The 24,225-nt window shown below is 44.4% G+C and overlaps 1 protein-coding gene across 1 annotated transcript in view; it reads right to left on the bottom strand.

Moving 5' to 3' along the window:
- The window catches only part of CPED1 (cadherin like and PC-esterase domain containing 1), a 263,028-nt gene that overhangs the window by 147,110 nt on the left and 91,693 nt on the right, over positions 1–24,225 (bottom strand). Inside the window, exons 5-6 of the mRNA XM_072764904.1 lie at positions 24,090–24,222; positions 22,179–22,347 (exon numbers count right to left, since the gene is read on the bottom strand). Coding sequence (XP_072621005.1) covers positions 22,179–22,347; positions 24,090–24,222 — 302 coding nt within the window. The remainder of the gene's footprint in view (positions 1–22,178; positions 22,348–24,089; positions 24,223–24,225) is intronic.

The raw sequence follows: 24,225 nt of genomic DNA, 5'->3' as shown, positions 1-24,225 counted from the left end.
AAACGTGGAATACGTGTGCATTCAAATCTACCTATTTGTAATATCCTTGGAATTTAAATCTATTATTTTTGACTGATACTATTATTCTTTCTGCCTTTTGTAGACTCACCTAGGATCTCCCTGTCTGACTCTCACCTAACCAGTCTCTCTCCCAGGTGCTTGTAAAACTCTCAAGATGCATCCAAAGGAGTACCAGTACCTCAGCGTTTTATCCCCAAGTAATTTATCTTATATATAAATGGATTTTTTAAATCACCCTGTAAGTCTCAATAAGAAAAACGTGTTTATAAATTTAAGTTTTGTGGGCAGCCCGGGTGGCTCAGCAGTTTAGCACCACCTTCAACCCAGGGTGTGATCCCGGAGATCCGGGATCGAGTCCCACATCGGGCTCCCTGCATGGAGCCTGCTTCTCCCTCCTCCTGTGTCTCTGCCTCTCTCTCTCTCTCTCTCTCTCTCTCTCTCTGTGTGTGTGTCTCTATGAATAAATAAATAAAATCTTTTAAAAATAAATAAATAAATAAGGTTTTGAAAATTAAAAACCATATGGCTCTAAATTTAAAAATATTTTTTCTTCCCCAAAAAGTTATGATTACAGTTATTGCTGTACACAATTGGTCAAAACAGTAGAAATATATTACAAGTCTTACTCATTAATCTCTGAAATACAGAAGTAAAATTGTATTGGAAATGCATCTCTTAGATGGATGTAATTTCTTTTTATTCATGTAAAACACGTATCTGTTGAGAGAATATGACTTATGGCTAGAATGAGAAGGATCCAGCATATCAGTATTAATATTATTTTTAATGAAGAAAACTTGTCCACATAAAATATATATGGGATATATAGAATGGAAAAGTATGTATATAGGGAGGGGGAGAGGGAGAGAGAGCGATGGAAGAGTTCAGTTACCGCAGCATGACCTAATTCCTTAAATTCCCTCCAAAGTATACAGAGGGAAAAAGTCCACATAGTGATTTATCATGAAATATTTAATTTTGTTAAAAACTGAAAACAATCTGAGTTATGCAGGATTTGTTACAGAGTGTTATGGACTGTTTGTTATGTAATCACTATCCGCATCCGTCACTGTCTTTAACCAACACCATAGTTAAATTTGTCTGGTTTTGTTTTGGGGGAGGTTTTTTGTTGTTGTTGTTTTGTGTTGTTTTGCAAATTTTTTTCAGCAGGAACCAATCATCATCATCATCATATTAGGGATAGGTGACAGGTCTTTTTTTTCTGAGGAACAGAAGAGTATCTAAAAGAGATGGGGAAAGAAGATTCTCGCGAAACTATCCACGTGCCTGTAAACCCCCTGAAAGGCCTATGGATCCCGGGAGACACAGGGCGCCCTGCTTAGGAATCACAGACTTGGATGTGTCGGGCCCGCAGGAGCACACGGACCACGCATCAGAGAACGGCCGCAGGACTCCAAGCCCTGGGGAAAACTCTCCTTGGCAATTTAAAGGGACACGATTTGGGGGGGGGGGATCAGATATTTAACAGCAGAATAAAAAGAAGAAAAAAAAGACTTGAGAAAGGCAGGAAAAAAAGAAGACTAAATTACAAACCCAAATACTGATGTAATGTTTCATTTAGTGAGCCTACTAAATGTATTTACATGTGATTCTATGTTGCATTTAAGAATAACCAGTAGCCTTAGCCACGCTGACACCACATGCCAGACACTGCGCTTTTCTCATGCACTTTTTTTGTTTATATCCATAGCGATGCTATGAGGCTGATACTCACTGTCTCCATTATATAGATGAAGAAACTGAGGGCTGGGAACACAAGTAATTTGTCCAAGGTTAGATAGCAAAGGGGTAACCCATATGGGCGTTAAAGCAAGTCAGCTTGGTTGCAAAGCCCCAGCATTCCCTCTGTTATTGTGCCCTCGATGATACTAGACTTAGAAATGTAAATAGAGCCCGAAATGCAGAAGAATGAGTCGTGTGTGTTTTTACTTTCATGGAAAGTGTGTTGGAAACGATCATAGTTCTCAAGCATGTGATCTCACAGCCACACATCTAAAATACCAATTCAATAACTTGAGCATTTATGTAGCCTAATCACCTTTTGGGAAAACTAAGAGTATTTCTTTGTAACTGAAATCAAATTGCCTGGATCAGGAAAAAATTTTGTGTCAAGTCAAATGATTTAAGAACACAAATATTCTCATTATTTGTTTTAGCTCATTGAAAATTGGCTTGCTGTAGGGCATGCCACAGAAAAAGTGAATTAATTAGCTGAGCCTAAATTAGGATAGTTTTTACTCATTCCCTGGAATCAGATCAGAACTCCAATATTTAAATAAGTTTCATGCTTCCCATGACATGAATAATTTTATTCATTTGTACTTCTTAACAAGCCTAAGCTTTAAAGCATACATTAAACTTGGAAACTCAGATAGAAGATTCAGTATGATTTCATCAATTTCGTAGCTGGAAATTTAAAATTCTCCCACACGTATATCAGAGAATTGATCAGAAGCAAGGTGCAGAAATACAAAAGGCTGTGAATAGCATAAAATTTAATTATTTGCTTTGAATGGTAGAACCCTGATTGCATTATATTCAACCTTCTCTGAGAACGGGCAGGTTATTTTTATTGCCCCTTCTGGAATCTCTCAGTGGGATATAAAGAAGAAAAGAGATTTAACAGTAAAGAACAAAAGTTAAAGTTGTAAAAATTTTATCATTGGACTTTGTATATATATGTCTACTCATTTTCTTTATACGAATGCCATTGTTCACGCAGGTCACAACTATTTCCATTAAAGTTAAGACACAGGTCTTTTTTAAACCTCTAGTAAAATAAGGTCTGATGGTTGTTTGCAAAACCTTCCATCTTTTATTAATGGTCTTGAGTAGAAAATGACATCAAAATCTGCTAATATTTCCAACAGGAAATATACGTAATGGACGGCACAAAAATGTGCAAACGCGGACGCATTTGGCAGAAAGATACCCCCCTCTCGTGTATCTATAAATACTCTCGAATGGGTAAGAAAGTAAAATGGGAAAATATTTTTCATTTATGTTCTGGATATGTTATGCGGGGTATCTATTTTAGTCCTTATTAAGTTTCATGGTCAATCACAGAAGAACAGGAAATGTATTCATCATAAAAATAATGAGTTCTGGTTGTACAAGAAAGAAAATGATGGAGCAATTTGCCCTAACTGATGAGGGCTGCCGCGTTGCAGTCGGTTGAACCCGCAGATGCGTCACAGCCCTCTACTCTTTTCTTACACCTGTCTCCTGTCAGGTACTTCCCACCGCTCTTTTACCAGTGTGCAAACAGAACTCATTCTTTTACGTGGGATATTTCAAATGAGCACTTAAACATGATGCACAATTTAAAAGTTTATGATTTAGTACTATAATCAGATATACCAATGTCTTCTCATCGCGGTCCCAAGGACTGAGTTCTGGTTTCCCTGCCTGGAACCTCTTTCTCTCCCATTGCTGCCAGAGCCGTCCTCCTGAAGCACAGCCCGTGTCATAAAGGACAGAAGTCCCAGTATTTATAGAAACAGGTGATATAATAAACAGTACGTGCCCTTTTATCCCTTGTGCTGCAGAGGGACAGCTATTTTTATGTGAGAATTCAAAAAGCATTGCGTGAAATCCTTAATTTTAAAAACCTAAGTGTCATTCCTTTGTCAATCTTGTAACATACAGCCAAGGTGTTTTGTTCCCTTGCAGGTGAGCTCGCTGGAATTGCTAGTCATTACCTCGGGGACACCTCACCCATAATGCATTGTTTGTAAATGCAATTAAGCAAGAACATAAAGACATTTGCAAAACACCTCAGGGTAGAACCCCAGGTTCCAAAATTTTCTCTGACCCCGAGTAAGTGGTTACCCTACATTAAATGCACCTGCAATGCTTCCAAGAAATTTTCCCAGATTGATTCATTTATAAATACTCAACTTTGCTTTGATAAAAGTGAATCTATCTCTGTTTGCACTTGGAGTTCATCAGGGTGCCACGCGGTAGGCATACAAACGCTTGCCTCAGGCACCGAGTTCTTGGGTTCAGCAATCAATGTGCTTTAGGGAGGGCACACAGAGCATTGCTTAATGCTGCACGCAGTTAAGTGGTGATTAAGAGGGATTTACGCACTGGAGATCGGAGTCCTGACCCTAATCACCTTTACTAGTTCTGTCATCTTCAGTAATTCGTGGATTTTCATTTCATCATCCACAGAATGGATATAAACGTATCACTCTACCCTTCAGGATCCCTACATTCAGATACGTGAGATGACAGTGGGGCCATTGTACATTCGACAGCGCATGAAATGCAAGCTCTTCACCATATGCTTCTAACATACCTTTTCTGGTTTCCCTTACGCCACAAACCCTATGCCTTTCCCCCCTCTTCTCTTCTTTCTCCCTCCCTCCACCGCATGCTGCCCTAAGATTTCCCCCATCCTAAAATACGGGAATACATATGCATTCTAGCCAAATAAATAATGCAGCTCATACTTCTGAGGCTATAAGCTACGTTCCCATTTGTCGTGATGTCTTTCCAAAGTAAATGCAAATATCCCCTCCTCATTTCTCATTCTCCCAAGCTCAGCTGAGAGGCCACCAGTTCGGTGAAACCCGCCTCACCTTCCTCCAGCTGAACAACCCACCGTCTCCTACTCTGGACCATCCCAAACGCAGCCCCTCCCGCAGCCTGCTCGGTGTGACACTCTGTGTCTTTCCCCCTGGGCTCCTCCACCGAAGGCTCCCTGGAAAGCGGGAACCAGTGTCTCCTTTAAGTCCCGCTCTGGGTCGCCAGGCACGCGGGTCTCCGGGAAGCAGCCGCGGAACACAAGTGAGCCGAGTGGACCATGAACCACCACTGAGGGGTCAACACTGCTTCTCCTTTGAGTTGTTTTTGATTCCACGGCCCAACACAGGAATCTCGGGTACACAGTAGGACACAGATTAAACACCTGGGTTCCTCGCCAGTTTTTTAGGGGGAAGGTTATATCACTCTCCACCTTACTTGATGAAGAACATACAACTACTCGGAGCCCCATTCCCATCGGGGAGTCGAGGAGCCATCAATACGATACTCTCCCCCTTCCTTTCTTTGCTGTCTCCTGTCCCTACTTTGTTAAGTCCCGTGTTCTCTATCCTAAATACATTCCATCCCGTGAACCTGCTGGCAATCCGCTCTAACGGGAAAATCCTTCTTTATGTTGGTGTGGCCATCTGGAAAAACTGGCCACAAGTTTTTCCCTCCCTTGTAGGCGCCCCCCCCCCGCATTGTGACTTTACACACTTCCCCCCACCCCGAGGTGGAGTCTCTTTCCTCGCCTCTTGATCTTGGTGTCGCCCCCTGTGAAGTTCTTTGGTCAACGGAGCGTTAGCAAGTGTGATGCAAACAGTTTTAATGTCCTAAGACTACTGTAACACGTGACTTCAAACCTGGTGATTTAAGACAATAGAGATTGATTATCTCCCAGTTCTAAAGGTCAGAAGTCTAAAATCGAGGTGTTGGCGGGGCCACATTCCTTCTTCAGGATCTAAAGGACAATCCGTTCCTCGGCTCTTCAGCTCCCGGCGGCTGTAGGCTTTGCTTGGCTTGAGGGTGTAGAGCTGCCCTCTCGGTTCCTCTCCGCATGACTTCCTCCTCTTCTGTCCGTCAAATCTCCCTTTGCCTCTCTCTTATAAGGACATGTGTTGATGCGTGTAGGGCCCGCTTGGGTAATCCAGGATGATCTCATTTTGAGATCCTTAATTCAATTATATCTGCCAAGACTCTTTTCCCAAATAAGGTCACATTCAAAGGTTCTTGGGGTTAGGATCCAAAATATCTTTTTGGGAGCGATCATTCAGCCCACGACACAAACAAAAGCTTGGAGAGAACTTGGCTTTTGGGGTTTGCTCACTGGCTGCTCCTGGGGACCCTGACATTACCACCATAGGACAAAGCACTGGGCAGCTGGCTGGGTGATGAGACACACAGCGCCCCACGATCCTGGCCAACCCCAGGCCAACAGCCAGGCGTGTCACTGAGGCAAGCTGGACCATCCAGCTTCAGCCGAGCTGCAGAGATCAGCAGATCCTGCCCAGTCACCCCACAGAAGCAGAGGAACAATAAATAAATATATTTCTTATTTAAAATCACTAAGTGTAGGAGTGATTTATTATGGAGCAAAAGTCAACGACTTCAGTTGGCTTTTCATGGGTTTGTCCACATGACATCTTATTTCCTTATTTCCCTCTCTTTGTGGCATGGAGTCGGCACCTCTTTCCCTCATTAACTTCCTACAGGAGACAGAAGGTGACCTGAGAACTTCATGTTCCTTTATTCTGGGTGCTGGGAATGCAGTGAAATGCCGCTGCTTCTGGTTTGACTTCTCTTCAGACTCCTCCAGCTTCACTCTGACTTCCATCCCCAACCCTTTCTAGGGTGGGCAGGTCCCTAAACATTCTCCTCCCCCCTTCTTGGCTGAATATATCAGGGTTGACAACCCTATGGTCCTCAAGGGAACGGACTTAGGATTTGAGGCCCCACCTATTTGAAAACAACCCTTGAACCTCTGGTGTCTGAGGAACGGGCACACTTCTGCCCAGGCTGTTCCTACGTATTGGGAAACTGCTGATCTGGGACCAAGTGGTAGACCATCTCTGTTGGAAATAGTAGGAAGGGGAGGGGAATGGAGCCAGGAAATGCAGGGAGAGGACGTGATTGGGTAAAAAAAACACCAAGCTCCCCCAGAGAGTTTTCCCACGTGGCACCCTCAGGGGCGGGACACAGTAAAGGAGGCCTAAGAGCCAGACAGACGGGTGTGAACCTGGACGTGGGTAAGCAGCTGTGAGACCAGGACCCCATGGTCCTGTCCTCTTCCTCCTTTCACATTTCTCCATCCTACTCCCTCCCACCTGATGTAGCTCAGGGAATGACACCACCATCCAAATAACAGCTAAGGGATCACCTGAGAGCCGTCTCTGTCCTCTTTCTCAACTCACCACCCAAGCGCGTCTCTACCTCCCCACGGTAGGACCTTCTCTCCTTCTGTAGCCCCCATCCCACCAACTAGGCCCAGGGAGCAGTCCTCTTACCTGGACGCCCAAGGGCCTTGCCTGTGCTCACGATCCTCCTCAGTACGTTCACACAGCAGCAGACCGGGCTTGAAAAGGTAAATCACATTAGGGAGCCCCTGCTCACTATCTCTCGGGGACATCCCTTCGCCCCTAGAAAAAAATTCAAATTCTTCGCTTTGCCTGTAAGTCTCGCATGATCCGGGCTCTCTCTCCTCACTACCCCTCTCCTTTTGTTCAACAGGATACACTTCCAGTTCCGGCGATGCTCTGTGCCTGTGCAGGGACCAGCACCTCGGGCCGTTGGCATTCTCCACCTGCTGAGACTATTTCCTCACTGGCTCCGCAAATGCCACTCAGTCTTACCCATGAATTCTAGCCCAGATGTCGCCTCGTCGGGGAGATCTTCCTTCCTCTCATCACACGGGCAACCCAGTTACTTTCTACACATCCCCCTTACTCATTTCATCCTCAGCCATGTCAAAAATCTGTAACTGCGGAGTGGCAAAATGATGGGTGCAAAAATCTGGAATTAACCTGGCTGGGGCCGTCGGTTAAGCGACTGAGTCCTGGTTGTGGCTCAGGTGGTGATCTCCGGGTCATGGGGTCGCGCTCAGCCCCGAGTGGGCATCAGACGGTCTCCCTCTCCCCATACACCTCCCCACTGAGCTCTCTCTCTCTGTCTCAAACAAATAAAGCTTCAAAAACAATCTGTAGTCACCTGTACTTGTCTGTGTGCAGGTAACTAGTTCCTCCTCTGTATTTCACCTCCCATCCCCCAGAAGAACAAACTCCACGGAGGCAGGGACGCTGTCCTATGTCACCAGCACCTAACACCATGTCTAGCACAGGAAGTCCCCAGTAAACACCTGCAGGAGGAAGGTAAAACCTTATCTAACCCATTAGAAACGACTCCTCTTTTTTAGACACAGGAAGCGGTTTGGAGAGATTGAAAGACTTGCATGAGGTCAGACGGCGGGTACCAGAACATTCCCAGATGCACGTGCATCCCCAGGCCCCCGGAGGTCATTGTGCCTTGGGATTTTCATTTGGGTCTTGTAGGTGAAGGGCTCTTAGATCCAGTGCTAGTGATTTAATTCTTTTTCCTTTACAGTAAAAGTGCAACCAGCTATTTGCTTATCACTCAGCCTGAAAAGGTGTCATCATTGTCCGATGCATATTTTAAAATCGCATTTCTTTTCACCATAGCAGTACCTCACAGAGAGCATGAAAATGCAGTATATTTCCTTAGCACACAGTTTTTCTCCTGTGAGGTAATGATTCCGCTCTGGGACTTGAATACCGATTCTTTCCGTAGGTGGTTTGGGTGATCAAGCAACATGGGAAAATTCTCATACCTTTCAAATACGTCAGGAATGAAACTTCTGGTAGAAACTATTTTGGCACAGTATTTTTTTTTTTCTGGGGGGATGAGGGGTTATAAGGAGAGAGAGCATCTCAAGCAGGCTCCCTGCTGGGCTGGATGTCAGCCCTGAGCTGGGGACCCAGGCCCAGGGGCAAGTCAGGGACCTAACCCCACCTGGGGACCCAGGCCCAGGGTGTAGTCAGGGACCTAACCCCAGCTGGGGACCCAGGCCCAGGGGGTAGTCAGGGGCCTAACCCGAGCTGGGGACCCAGGCCCAGGGGGTGGTCAGGTGCCTAACCCGAGCTGGGGACCCAGGCCCAGGGGGTAGTCAGGGGCCTAACCCAAGCTGGGGACCCAGTGGGGGAGTCGAGGATCTAACCCCAGCTGGGGACCCAGGCCCAGGGGCTAGTTGAGGGCCTAACCCGAGCTGGGGACCAGGCCCAGGGGGGAAGTCGGGGCCCTAACAGGAGCTGGGGACCAGGCCCAGGGGCTAGTCCAGGGCCTAACCCAAGCTGGGGACCTGAGCCCAGGAGGGGAGTCAAGGCCCTAACCTGAGCTGGGGACCCGGCCCAGGAGGGGAGTTGGGGCCCTAACCCCAGCTGGGGACCAGGCCCAGGGGGAGTCAGGGCCCTAACCCGACCTGGGGACTGGGCCCAGGGGGAGCTGGGGCCCTAACTGAGCTAGGGACCCAGGACTGGGCCCGGGTGGGGGGGAATCGGGGCCCTAACCCGAGCTGGGGACTGGGCCCAGGGGCTAGTCAGGGGTCTAACTCTAGCTGGGGACCCAGGCCCAGGGGGGAGTCAGGGGCCCAATCCGATCTGGGCACCCACCCGGGGGGGTGGGGAGGTGAGGAGTTGGGGCCCTAACCCGAGCTGGGGACCAGGCCCAGGGGGAGTCGGGGCCCTAACCCGACTTGGGGACCTAAGACCAGGCCCGGGGAGAGCTGGGGCCCTAACCCGAGCTAGGGACCCAGGACCAGGTCCAGGGGCCAGTCAGGGGTCTAACTCGAGCTGGGGACCCAGGCCCAGGGGGGGAGCTAGGGGCCTAACTCGAGCTGGGGACCTGGGCCCAGGGGGGGAGTCAGGGGCCCAATCTGAGCTGGGCACCCACCCGGGGGGGTTGGGGGGCGAGGAGCGGGGGCCCTAACATGAGCTGGGGACCAGGCCCAGGGGGAGTCCGGGCCCTAACTGAGCCGGGGATGGGCCCAGGGGCGCCCGGTAAGCAGCTGAGCCCGGGGCCCTGCTCCGTGCTGCGTGGACCGGGCGGCGGGGGCTGCGGCCGGGGCGGTGCGGCCCTGCAGGAGACCTGGCAGCCGGGGCAGCAGGTCCGAGAGGAGGCGCGAACACGGGGACCAGGGCCCTCCCGGGCGGCCCCGAGCTCCAGCTCCTGCAGGCGGGCCTCAGGGCGGCTGAGGCTGGGCGCTGCTGGGGGCCGGCGGGGGGGCATCCGCGGGGGTGCGGGGAGCCCCTCGGTGCAGGGGTGCAGGGGGGACCGGCCACCCCCACAGCTCCCCGCCCCCGCCCGGGCGCCCCTGGAGCCAGGGCCTTGGGCGCACAGCGGGGTCGCGGCCAGGTCAGGTGCGCGCGGCCTCCGCAGGCGACCCGGGGTCACGGCATCGAGTCTCGCGTCCGGCCTGCAGGGAGCTGCTTCGCCCTCCGCCTGGGTCTCTAACTCTTTCTGTGGTCTCTCATGGATCAGTACATGACATCTTTTTTAAAAAAAGGTGTATAATCCAAGAGAAAAAGCAGCTCTGTCCCCCCACCACCACCACCCTGCAGCCCGCGAGGCCCTGGTGCAGTATCTAGAAGGGTCACTTGGGGGCAACGCGCATCCTTGCTTGGAGTTCCTCCCCACAAAAGCCTGAGGTTTCTTTCAAATTTGCAACCGCATTTCAAGATATGGGAGGGAAAGGCCGTATTTCATTTGAAACTTAGGATGCATAAATCACGTAAGACAAATGCTGCTCAGGTTCCCTCCCGAAGGAGCGGAAGCCTGTCTTCTTTCAGCAGACACATCACTTCCACCTCGTTGGCACATTTCGGGGCTATTTTACATTTAGGATTTGTCACGGTCCTTGACATAGACCTCAGAGAAGAGAGGAGATGCTCAACACAAGGTGCTTGAGGTGGCGGGTAATGGGATAAGCTGCTACGCGTCCTAGTGGGAAATTATTTTGTTTCCATAACCAGAGTAAAATCGTAAATACCATCCGTCTCCTCCACCGGGCGCACATTTTATAACAGACTCAAGCACGAGAGAGCTATTTGTTTTTTGAGACACTGACTGCTATCGTCTTCACTGTTATGACTTTGCATTCACCTACCTCTTTATAAAGGGGTTATTTTTTATTACTTGTTGCTTTTTCAGCAAATCTGATGAGTGGAGTCTCTCTTCCAAGTCATTTCTCCTCCCCTGTCTTCTAAGCACTAGGTATTATGTCAGGCGCTCAAGGTGTGTTTCCTTTTTAAATAAAAATAAGTAATAAATAAATAAATAAATAAATAAACGTAATCTCTTCTTTCAAGGACTTTAAGCATATTGAGGCCAATAAGGTTTTCTTCCTCATGTTTGTTCTCTTGATTTTTTTGCTGACTTTATCTGACTTTTTTTTTTTCCTCCCAACATGTTTTCCTGTCCTCAGAAGATATTTACCATTACACAGTGATGGAAAACTCAGGTAAGCCTTGTCAAGGTCTAGGAATCAAGATGCATAGAATTTGTATTATTTTAATTTTTTTTTTTTTTAGATTCATAAAATTAAATTGAGTCACTCTAGGTGCCTGCGCAGAAGTGGAAAAATTCAGGAAGACTGCAGAGAGTTTTGCCTTAATCCATGGGTCCATCTTCACATTCCTTATTGGATGGAGGGTAGCACAGGAAGGGATTACAGCAGCTCTGTAATCTAGGCATCAATGGATGATTAATAAGTACTTATAACATTGCTTAATTAGTGCTTTTTCCATACTCCTTTTTTTTTCCCCTCTAAACAGTGTATCTGATCTTTATTTTCTCTTTAACTTGTGATCTCCGAGGTGTGACCAGAGTGACACTCTGATGCTGGGCCAGCCTGCATCGATTAGTCTGTGAGTTTCTGTGAGGTCCACATGCCACAGACTCCCAGGCCCTGGTTTGCAGAAGGGACATCTGATCCTTCCAGGGATCTTTCTGGGCCCTTCTCTCGTCCTCTCACAGGCATCCACTAGATGACGCCAGAGAGAAGCGGGTTTGAACAGGAGCCGGGGAGAAGAGCCGCGAAGAAGGGACCTACACATCCTAACATCCACATGCCACTGAGAAACTAACTCCCTTTTCTTCTTTCAAGTATTCTGAAGGGACACACTGACCTCCCCTGATTTCACGCTGAAATCCCTGAATATCAGCTAACCTCCATTTTTCTGGACATACAACTAATACTCGCCCATCAGTTTTCTAGTGTTAAAGGAAATAATACTTAGAGATTTATTTATTAGGGTTAAGTGCTACATCATGTTGTCATTGTAACACATTTTATATATGTGTCATATATGTGTGTATATATGTATGTATAATGCACACATTCTAGTTAATTTTATTTGCTTATATTAACCAGTTCACTACATTAGTTCAGAAAAGATATGTCTGAATTAGCAAAGATGTTATAGGTAAATTCATCATCTTTATCTTTTTTTTTTTCTTTTTTTTTTTGGAATACGTGCTGCCGAAGCGAACACTCATCTTTATCTTTTGATGCAGAACCTATTCTCAACACTGCTTTGCCAAAATGAAAGTTTTTGTGTATGGTTTAATCAGGTACCTTTAATAAAAATGATAGTGATAGACCATCATTCACTGATAAACATTTTTTGAGTACCTGCCATGTGCCAGGCATTTTCTGAGGCTCTCAGGGATACAGGCACATTGCTCGCTGTTCTGAAGCTTATGGTCATGTGTTTAAATGATCATTTTTGATCAAATAAACATGACTATTATTAAGGAATAAATTATCTTCCTATTTAGGATAATCCAGGTGCAGTATTAAGAATTAATGAATGTATATAACCACCTGACAAACCTTTTACGGAACAAAGCTAGGAATGAATAAATGAAATGAATGAGTGAATGAAAATTTTCAAAATAAGAGACGAACTTGCATCAACAGTATCAATGCAAAATAACAAAATTGTTTTAAAGTCATGTTCGGTTGCAAAACAATCACTCTTTTGCTGGAGCAGATATATCTCTTAAATAATATTCAACACCGGTATGGGCTGATTAGAGAGATATATTTTCCTTTTCAATTATTATTTAGTTCTTATTTTGTCAGCTTCGGCCACATGTTTATTTAATTTTATGCTTGTCGCCTATAATTTTTATTTATATAAAGCCAAACCTTACAAATGAACCCCCGATGCAGTTTTTAAATCTGATCCAGGTAAGAGTAGATGAAGTAACACACGAACTCCTTTCACAAACTCCCGAGAGCGGCCTTTTAGTCACCGTCTCCTACAAGCTGACACAGGTCTCCGGGGCCTTGCAGAAAGGCCCGAGGCTCAGCGGAGAACCTTTTACAAGGTCAGTTCCACGGTCTGCGGTGTTAGACGTAAAATGAAGATCAGAAGAAGACCACGGCCCGAGGCCGGCGGCCGCTGCAGGCAACTGTACCTGCATCCCGAGGCATCCCTCATCTCCCCCTGGGATACGAAGCCGCCTGAGCGCCCCGTGGAAGGCTCTGCACAAACCCTGATGCGCAGCCAGGCTCGCTGCATCTCGGCAACATCCCCGAAACGAGTTAAGAGCCGCGGGCATTCTTGGAAAAAGGGCTTGGTAGACGGCAACGTTCCTGGCTTTGCTAAGACTCCCGCTCTCCTCGCACACTCGCTGGTGTCCTGGAGGCGGGGGACGGCGGGCCCCGCAGAGCAGCGATGAGCCCCCGGAGGCCTGCGGTGCTGCTGGAGCCCGGGGGTTAGGGCTGCGGCCGGGCCGGGGCCTCCACGGGGCGCACAGGCAGTGACCCGCCCTGGCTTTCCCCTTTCCCTCAGGGCGACCCTGCCCAGAAACTCAGATTATGACACCTGTGTCCCGCGCTCGCCGGAAAGCCTCTGGGGGACCCCAGCGAAGTGAGAGGGTGAGGCCGCCAGCCGCCCCGGGCAATCGCTCCCCACCATTGGTGGCCCTTCAGTGCCGCAGCCACCGGGCTCAGCACCCGGGCGTGGCAGAAGGTCCAGAGGTCCCGGGTCACTAGGATGCGGGCCTGCAGCCAAGAAGACACCTTATGCCGATTAGGTTTCAATTAAAAAGAGCATATGGTCTCCAAATAAAGACAATTTCACTTCTCCAAAAATAAAGTTGTCCGTGATCCTTGATGGAACTCAGTGCGAGACACGCTCGTCAAGAACGGGTTAGGGTCGAGGATGAGCTGGTGCCGGTGGCAACAAGCGGGCATCCCGAAATGTGCCGCGGCGGATCCGACGATGGGTTTGGACCCGGGAGGCGCGTCTGGGCAAGGCGGCCTGCTGTGCTCACAGGCAGAGGGCATCTCCAGGCGTCAGAAGGGAGTCCGAGCCTCACCCCCCCCCCCCAGGGCCTCCCCCCTGCTGGGGGACCACAGAGGGTGGAGGGCGAGCCGGGACTCCGCCGCAGGAGCCAGATCTGAACTTAAGACCTGTCTTGCAGTTAATCTGTACGACCCGCGTATAAAAACAGCCAGGGAGGCATCTGACCAAAAGTCACCAATTACAACGGTTGTGCAAGGGTCCCGCTCTGGAATTCATAGATAAAAACTGGCGTCTTTCAGAACAGGAAGCTTCTTAAGCAAAGAAGTCTTTAAATTAGAATCCCGCTTAAAAATGGGTTTATTACATTCACCAAGAAAACGACACTGCCTTAGCAGCCTAAACGGTTGTTTTAAAACTGAATTGAAGAAAAAAAAAAAAACTGAATCGAAGGCTAGTAAGCGAGAGTCACATATGCTATTAGTTTTCTTCCCTTTTTCTATCTCTGCCCCGACTTTTAAACTTGAACCTCCTTTGCAAACACCTAACACTTAAATTTGAAATTATTTTTAACTGTTAAAGAAGGAGATTTTTAGGAAAAAAAAAGTTTAGTTTACAAAGCAAACTACTTGCCATTTTCTCAAATTTGCATTTCTTGATATTTTTCAACTCCCTCCGAAGCTTTAGTAGAGAGAGTATCTCAGCAGCAAACCTAATTGGAAATAAATGAGCTCCTAGTTATTTCTGTTATTACTCTCATACGTCCTTTAGCTGCCGGAATATTCCATAAATGGCCACTGATAACCAGTTTAGTGGGTCTGTCTCGCTGCACAGTGCATAAATCACTCCTGGGTTAACTAAGTCATTCAGCCTTTGAATCGAGAACTCTGGATACACGCACACACGCACGTACACGACTATGTTTTGTGGGGTTTAAAAAACAATGTTCAATAAAACTTCGACATCGCATAGTTGGGCTTTAAAGTGAATCTGGGCCCTGTCTTCTACACTAGCACTGAGAGCCATTTCCAGGCATTTTTCACATCTAAAAATATCAGGAGGAAGCAGTATTTTGGAAGGTGGTCAACTGATTTAACAGATAAGTAGAATCTATTTGTTTTAGCCGAAGCAATAAGTACTTCACTTGAAGGGTGAACAGATACCCCCTTGTTTCCAGCAACTTATCCGAAGCATCAAGTATCGTCGCTTTGACCTCGTAAGGAAATAATCACTGTCTGGCGCACGAACCCAGGAAGCTGCGCTGCCTCCCTTGGAGAGCAGACAACAGTATCGTCCAGAATAATCAGGCAAGGTCCTGACGTGACAAATCCCAAGGAGAGGGTGCGGGTGATGAGGCCTGCTGCTTTCCTGTGCTACGTCTACTGCCTGCCTCCGTCCTATGGGCGACAAGGGTACGACTAAGAAACAAAAGAGTGAATAAAGCACGAAAGTCCGAGGAAAACCGAGTCACGGAGAGCCTTCCTGTCTCACGCTTGGTCCTCGGGAAATACGGTTGTCTCCTTCATGCGCAGGGGCGAGGCCACCAAGGCTCCCGGTGGATGCCTGAAACCAGGGGGACCGTGGATCCCTCTGTGCACTATGTATTTTTTAGACACACACACCTAAGATAAAGTTTATTTTATATATTAGGCTCAGTAAGAGATTAACAACAATAATGTTGTTAGTGCAAACTAATTAATTTGTTAGTGCAAAATAGTGTCCTATTTTGCAACAGGGTGCAAAATAGGACAACCGTAATGACGGGCTATAATAAAAGTTAGGTGAGGCTGGTCTGTCTCTCAAAGCACCACATCGTGCTGTACTCGCCCTCCCTGTGATGACGTGGGATGATCAAACGCTGACGTGAAGGAGGAAGTGAAGCGCAGGATGTGGGCCCTGTGACATAGCATTAGGCTACTACGGACCTTCTGCTGACTCATCACAATCACCAGGGCACCTGGGACGCTCTGTCGGGCAAGTGTCTGCCTTCAGCTCAGGTTGTGACCCCAGGGCCTGGGATGGAGCCCCATGTCGGGCTCCCTGCTCAGGGGGGAGGCTGCTGCTGCTTCTCCCTCCGCTCCTCCTCCAAGCTCATGTTCTCTCTCTCTCACTCTGCTGTTTCTCTGTCTCTCTCTCTCTTTCTTTCAAATAAATACATAAAATCTTTAAAAGAAGAAGAAGAAGAAGAAGAATCATCTGCTTCCAGAAGTCTTTGGGGGGTGGAGGCGGAGTGGACTCAAACTGCAGAAATCAAATGTGCAGGTAAGGGAGGCTACTGTACATAAAAACTACGACAAAAAAAAAAAAAAGTGTTTCTACTGGGCTTAGGGGAGGTGATGCTTAAAGAAACAAAAAAAAGGGATCCCTGGGTGGCGCAGCGGTTTGGCGCCTGCCTTTGGCCCAGGGCGCGATCCTGGAGACCCGGGATCGAATCCCACGTCGGGCTCCCGGTGCATGGAGCCTGCTTCTCCCTCTGCCTGTGTCTCTGCCTCTCTCTCTTTCTCTCTCTGTGACTATCATAAATAAATAAAAAATTAAAAAAAAGAAACAAAAAAAGGGGGGATGGGGGAGGCTTCAAAGGAATAAATAATAAAAACCTATGTGAAGGGGATTGTGAAAGCTGTTTGGGACCCGTCTGGCCAGTGGTGGCAAGGCCCAGGACCTCTGGAATGTGAGGGTGGTGGGTTTCGGACGCTTCTCCGAGAGGCCAGGATGGAGGAAAGTGTTGTTATTTCCCCCGTGCCTCTCCCCCGGGATCCCCTAAGGACATTCACTGCCTCCCCATTCCCGTTTAGGATGTAGAGTCCACACCGGGAATCAGGTTCCTTAATGTGGGGGAGAGGGGGCTTAATGTCCTGCTCAGGTGAAGTCTTGATGAGGAGAAGCGTGAGGTTATATCACTTCCGACATTCACTCCTCCACCCGGTTCTCTCAAACCTCCAGGGTGATGGATTATAAGGGAGAGAAGTGCCTCCCCCCAAGGCTTTACTTCCTAAGAGTTTAGGGAGTGAAATTCTGACCAGAGAAACCACCTGCCGACTGGCGGCAGAGGGAAGTGATCAAAAGTGGTTTTCTGACGCTTGGACCTCATCGGCCACCATGTGCTCGATGCACCCGCAGGACGGGCCTTCTGCGGGCAGTGTACCCGCTGCAGCAAATCGTTCCTGCAGCAAATCGTTCCTGCAGCAGAACTGAAGCTCAAGGAACAGATACGGGCCTTGTGGGAAGTACAGCGGCCTCCGGTAGGGGGCAAGCAACGGAAGAGAAAGACACGATCTACTTGCACCAACAGACGAGGGGCCCCGGGGTGCAACAGAGCGCGCCGACCTCTGAAACTAACGGACTGGGACCTTTTAAAAAGCACGACTAAGATACTCAAGGAAATAATGGGAGGCAGTAGCGAAATGAAATGTGAAAAAAAAAATAGAAGTCATTAAAAAGAGCCAAGAGGAAACAGAGTAAGAAATTAATGAATGCAAGTAAAAATGGGCATCCTCTTAATGGGCATCAGCACATGAAAGGAAGAGGTCACAATGCGGACGACAGAAGAAAGAAAGAAAACACAGTGAGAAAAAGTGTTTCAAGAAATAATGAAGACAAACTTCCCAGAATTAAAGGGTGAAAACTCCAGGTCCTAATTGGAAACACTCCATAAGAAGAGAACGAGCCCAGGAGGATGTTGTACACAACCACAAGTCACTCCTAGTTTATACAGGCTGTACTAGAAAGCTGAAAATGAGCGAAAGTTATTCAGTTCTATTTTTCCAGTAATCTCAACTCTAAAAACTAGATGAGGGAAATATAATACAGCTACAGGCCCATATCATTTATGAACGTAGACACGGAAGTCAGAACTAAACAAATCCAGCAGGGCAGGGCTCCTGGGCGGCTCAGTCGGTTCAGCGTCTGCCTTTGGCTCAGGCCATGACCCCGGGGTCCCGGGATCGAGCCCCACATCGGGGTCCCTGGGAGCCCGCTTCTCTCTCTCCCTCTCCCCCCCTGTTCATGCGCCATCTCTCTCTCTTTCAAATAAAAATCTTAAAAAAAAAATAAAAAACTATTGAAAAATAGCCCCAAATAATCACATAGGTTTTATCTCAGTGATGCAAGGACGTTTTATTAAAAGAAAATCCACTAATGTCATAAACCACAAAAATAAACTTGAGGAAGAAAAAAATCATATAATTTATTAACGCAGCACAAAGCTTTTTTGCAAAGTTCAAAATCTATTTACGGCAAAGCCTCCTAGCTGACTAAAAATAAAAGGGAACTTATTTAACTTAGTGAAGTTTATAAATCCATCTCTCGCAGAGTTACACTCTAAAAAGGTTTATAAATGAAATCATATGATGTCTGGGATTTGTTTCAAAATAAACTACTGTCTGGGAAGGGGAGTGGAGACGGTGCAGAGGAAACAAAATTGTCCATATATTGCAATAGTTGTAACATGGTGACACATCCAGTGTGGCTCCTTCTATTAGTCTCATTACCTGGGCAGCAACTATGAAGATTAAAAACCAAAAATGTACCACAAGCATTTTACTTAGTAGAGAAACTTGTGGGGTGCCTGGGTGGCTCAGTGGGTTAAGTGTTTGTCTCCAGCTCAAGTCATGATCCTGGGGTCCTGGGATCGAGCCCTGCACCGGGCTCTATGCTCAGCGGAGGGCCTGCTTCTCCTTCTCTCTCTGCCTGTCTACTCTCTCTCTCTCTCTCTCTCTCTCTGACAAATAAACAAATGAAATCTTTAAAAAAAACAGAGAAACTTGAGTTTCATTCCTTTTAAGATGAAGTACAGTTCAAGAAAATTTAATGATCATTTCTACCTTTAAAGATAGTAGTGGGTGTTCTGACCAAACAGTAAAGGAAAAGAAGAAGCAGGAGCCAGAGCAGAAGCAGGAGGAGGAGGAGGAGGCGGAAGAGGAGGAGGAAGGAAAGAAGATACATAAGAATTAAAAAGGAGATTAACATGACATTATTTGCAGATAAAATGATCATCTGCCTTGAATGCCCAAATCCACTGGTATTAGTGATAAAATTATTGCAAGAAATTTACCAAATACAAGTTCAACTTCAAAAACAATATTTCTCTATCCTAGCAATAACTGACTAGACAATATAATTTCAAAAAGAATATCAACAAATATTCTAAGGAATCTAGAAATAAACATAAGTGAAAACATATAAGATCTTTATGGGGAAAAATTTTTAAAGTCTAATAAAGGAAAAAGAAAACGATCTTAGTAAATAGAGATGATATTATGAACATTCAATTCTTCAAAAATTGGACTATAAATTCAATGTTTATTGAAATTACTGTATGATTTTTAAAAAATACTTGATATTCTAAAATATTTATGAGGAAATAAATGTCTACTACATAGCTAATTTAATTCCAAAAAGAAAAAGTAGAAGAGAGGGACCCCCTTGCCAGATACTAAGATATACATATGCTGCAAAAATAATAAAAACAAGGGAGCCAACTGGAATAGAAGAGAGAGCTCAGAGGCAGTCCCATATGCAAATGGGAACTTATGCATTAAAGGTGATATTAGATTCATGGGAAATGATGAGTTTTTAGCCTGTGGAAACTGATTATATAGAAAAAGAAATCTGGCTCAAAAGTGAACTCTAGTTGAATAAAATATTTATCTGTCCAGAAAAAAATGATAAAGGTAATAGAAGAGAATGGAGAAGCCCACCCCATGACTTAGAGATAAGAAACAATTTCTGGAACTAAATCTCCAAAGCAGAAATTATAAGGAAAAATTAATTTGACTAATCAACTGGAAAGTCCTCATCAACAAAGGATATTATGGATAAAGTTAACAGATAGATGACAAATTTGCAAGAGTAAAGTATCATTTGTGACCTGCTGCAAGCCTGAAAGGTCAAGTATTGGGCAGGTTGTAGGGACACGGAGAGACTGATCATGGCATAGAAATGGAAACAGGCCTTCTGGAGGGTAAGCTGGCATTATTTAATTCTACCAAATGAACCCATATCCTATGACCTAACATGTCTAATGACGGGTATATATTGTCCAGAAAAATCAGATGCAGATTCGTAAAGAGTCACATATAAGAACTTGTACATTTGAAGCACTATTTGCTTTCGTCAAGAGTTGGAATAATCAAGATGTCTATCACTGGGTAAGGAAACGGATGGAACACACGACTGTACATCAGTGAAGAGTAACACAGAAGGTGTGCACATAACAGTGTGGATGTTTCCTTCTTAAAAATGTGGAGTTCACATAAAAAAGTTCAAAGAAAAATATCTCTAATACAATACAATTTACATAAATTAAAAGCACATGTGTGCATAACACAACTGCATATTTTACGATAATCTGAATGAAAAGATACACGTTAAATCATTTTCGATAGCCTTTGAGGAGCAAGGGAATTGAATGGAGAATGGGGATAAAAAGGGCTGCATAAATAGTTGTGGGAGACTTGTTGCAATTCTACAAGAATGGGGATTTTGGACTGTGGTGAGTAAACATTTGTTGAATGCCTGAATGTGACATGACTTGAGGAATTCGATTCCTTTTATCTCTCTGTACCCGACTTCCAAATATTAGGTTGTATCGTATGAAATTGCAATTTTTTTATAGGTCAAACATGACCAAATATCAACAATTTCATATAATTCAATCTAATAGGAAGGGAAATTTGAAAACAATGGAAGGTACTTGGGGAAATACAAACAACCACTGTGAAGACTAGTGGGAGATAACATGAAAGGCAAACCAACCTTGATTCCACTTTTTCATAATTAACTAAAAACCACCTACATTGATATAGTTAAGATGACTGTCCTTAAAATAAAGTGCCCTTAAGACTTCCATCAATACTAGTTCCTCAAAATGTCAGCCATATATTATACCAAGGAATACAGCACCTGCATCGTTTATCAGGCTGATTTTTTTTTAATTGACAATATTTAAATGGGCCATTTAAAGATTTTTCACCATGAGAAGATTTTTCAGAATTTACAATGTAGTTTATATAAGATAAATTCTGAAAAACATTAGGGTCAGTCACTTCTGAATCTCTTGAAACTATTAAAGGCACTTGTACATTCTTTTTTTGAAAACCACTTTATTATGATAGAGATACAAAACGTTGTACATATTTAATACATACAATTTGATCAGTTTGGAGAGAAATACACCCGTGAAACCATCACTACATTCAAGCCATAAACACATCTATTCCTTCCAAATATATATGTATGTGTATATACATACACATGTATGTATATGTGTGTTATTTAGTGATAAAGACATTTAACATAAGATCTCTTCTCTTAGCAAATCTTGGTGTTATTAGCCGTAGGCACTATTCTGTATATAAAACTCTAGGACACATTCATCTTGCATAACTGAAATTCTGTACCAGTTGACCAATCCCTTCTCACTTCCCCTTCCCTGAGTCCCTGGTAACTACCATTCTATCCCCTGCTTCTATGAGTTTGACAATTTTAGATTCTCATGTAAGTGGGATCCTGTAAGTGGGATTTGTTCTTTGAAGGAATTTTTGATTTTAGAGAAATAATTGTTCAGTGGACAGATAAAATGGGAAGAAACTGAAAGAATATACAAGCTAATTATTCTTTCAATGTCTTCCCATTTCCTCTTGCCTGCCCTCTGAACAATTATTTCTGTAAAATTGGGAACTTCTTAAAATATACCCAATGTGTTGTCACTAGGTGTTATTTTCAACTGAGGTGACCTGAGTTACCTTTTATAACTAAACTTTTTGCGGTCGTGACTAAGTTCTTCCCAGAAAACTTCCCCATCATGCTCTACGTCACGGCTTGGTAGCTTAGGCACACTTGAGAGCTTTGTTTTTCACTCAGCAACTATTCCATATTGATTATTGTAATGAAATAGGTGTTTTGCTTCCCACGAATGAAGAAAAAAAACTAAGGGAAAATTATATCTTCATTTGTTGCAATGATTATATTATTCTTGAATAAGTGGAAAGTCAAGAAAACAGAATACCACTGAGGATTAGCTTTGTAATGGGTCAAAGAACGGAACTATAATCATGGACTGAGAAAACCAGATGTAGCTTGTGTGATCCTAACGAATTAAGCTGTTTCCAATTCTTTTTTGAACCTGCACCTATTAAATGAAAATATTTACTTTCAGCAATAAAATGATGCAATCTTCGTTCAATGGGATTTGATAATCATAAAGGTCAGAGAAAGGCAGCTCAACTCACTTTACTTATCTTCAGGATACTTTGAGTGAAATGACAGCTTTGATGGAAATTTTACCTTGACAGTGAAGCGTTTTTTCTTTGGTGGATTCCAAACTGTGCCAGTTGAATGAATGAATGCACGCAAAGGTGATAAGGATGTCACCAACACGTATGCTTTAAGAATCACAGATAATTCTTCTGTTCTGAAGATTGTGTCATGTGGAGCAAGGACTGTTGTTTGATCCCTAAAAAATAAACCATCATAGTTGATGCTCCATAACTTAGGGTACATCATTTGTGAATTACCTTGAAGTTTTGTACACTCATCTGTCCTTTATTGGACCCCAGCCTTCAATGTGTGGGTTTCCTTCAACAATTTCACTGTTTATTAGCATCACTATCACGGGATATACAGGTACATGGAGAAGGGATCAAGTTAATTAAGAGTTCTCTACTCTGGTAGACTTTAATTAAATTTCTTTTAAAAGAAAGGAAGGTAGGAAAATAATACCTAAAATAAGGTTTAAAGATTTGAAAATGTGGACTACTACTCAGCCATCAAAAAATGAAATCTTGCTATTCGCAATAATGTGGATGGAGCTAGAGGATATCATGCTAAGCGAAATAAGTCAATCAGAGAAGGCTATTATATGATCTCACTCAAATGTGGAATTTAAGAAAGGAGATCATAGGGGAAGAGAGGAAAAAATAAAATAAGATGAAATCAGAGAGGGAGACATACCATAAGAGACTCTTAATCAGAGGAAACAAACTGAGGATTGTTGGAGGAAAGGAGGTAGGGGGGTGGGGCACCTGGGTGATGGACATTAAGGAGGGCACGTGATGTAGTGAGCACTGGGTGTTAGATAAGACTGATGATCACTGACCTCTACCTCTGAAACCAATAATACATTAAATGTTAATTAATTGAATTTAATTTTTTTAAAGTATCGAAAAAAAGATTTAAAAAATGTAAATTGGTCATGTATGTATGATTACAACAAAGGTGATACAAATGAAAGAATCGTGAAGATATTTTCCAGTCCTACCCTGACCTGCCTTTGCTCTGTCTTTTCCTTGACAAGAAAAAAACAGTCTATTTTTCAATGGTGGACAGGTCACCAAAACTATGACAAAAAACATTCCTCACTAGTCTGATTCTACCCAATAACTGTCACCACGGATAACTGTGGGTTGATTTAAAGGATAAAGTACGAAGATCATACTTCAGTCTACAAAGGAAAACTAACACTAATATTTTGTGATGAAACAAATATACTTCCATCATTAAAGATACCAAATGTTTAACTATTTGCTTTTTGCATGATGTTTCTATGTCTCAAATATCTAAGTTTGGTCACTGAAAAGATTGTGCTATTTCAACTTTTGAAGGTTAGGCAAGAAGGAGATGCATGTGATTCTTCAATAAATACTATTAACTGCAGAAATACTACCTAATAATTATAAAATTAGATGGGGTAAACAATTTTGTCTCTTGGATAAGATTATGAAAATCTTTTAATTTTTCACTATAATTTATCTACATTACAAAATCATTCCCCTGGAGGTAATTTAAATAATTTGGTATCCTTAGATTCTAGGAGGCATAAAAAAAATTTAACTAGAAAAAAAATTCATTCAGCCATTCTCATAGACTAGGGCAGTGTCATTTGAGTACAAAATGGAAGTTAAAATTTTATAGTCCCACATTGTCAAGGTTTCAAATTCAATTTCCATTAATGTAACTTCCCAGATATGAGTCCTATTTACCCATAGAATGTTTATTCTAAGGCAGGAGAGGTTTGAATTAGTCTAGAAGAAAATCAATGATGGCGTTCTTTATTAAGAAGAGATAGTTGAAATTTTATGTAACAGAACCTAATAATTCAAACATGGAATACCCTCTAGATATCTTCAGGGATTTTTCCCTTGTTAGCTGTCTCTAAATATGCACGCTGGATATAACAATTCAGAATGATTAGCTTACAACTGTTCACGTCGCCAGTCCCAAGGTTTCCACATATGAGGCTTCGCTGCTTTTAAAAGGTGACTGGAAGTGCTTGGCTTTGACTGTATGCTCTGATCCAGACACACAGACGGGCTCACCGGAAGTCGCAATTCTG

Source organism: Vulpes vulpes, chromosome 7 (assembly GCF_048418805.1).
Source record: "Vulpes vulpes isolate BD-2025 chromosome 7, VulVul3, whole genome shotgun sequence".
Lineage (NCBI taxonomy): Eukaryota > Metazoa > Chordata > Mammalia > Carnivora > Canidae > Vulpes > Vulpes vulpes.
This window is presented reverse-complemented; position numbering and strand designations above follow the sequence as displayed.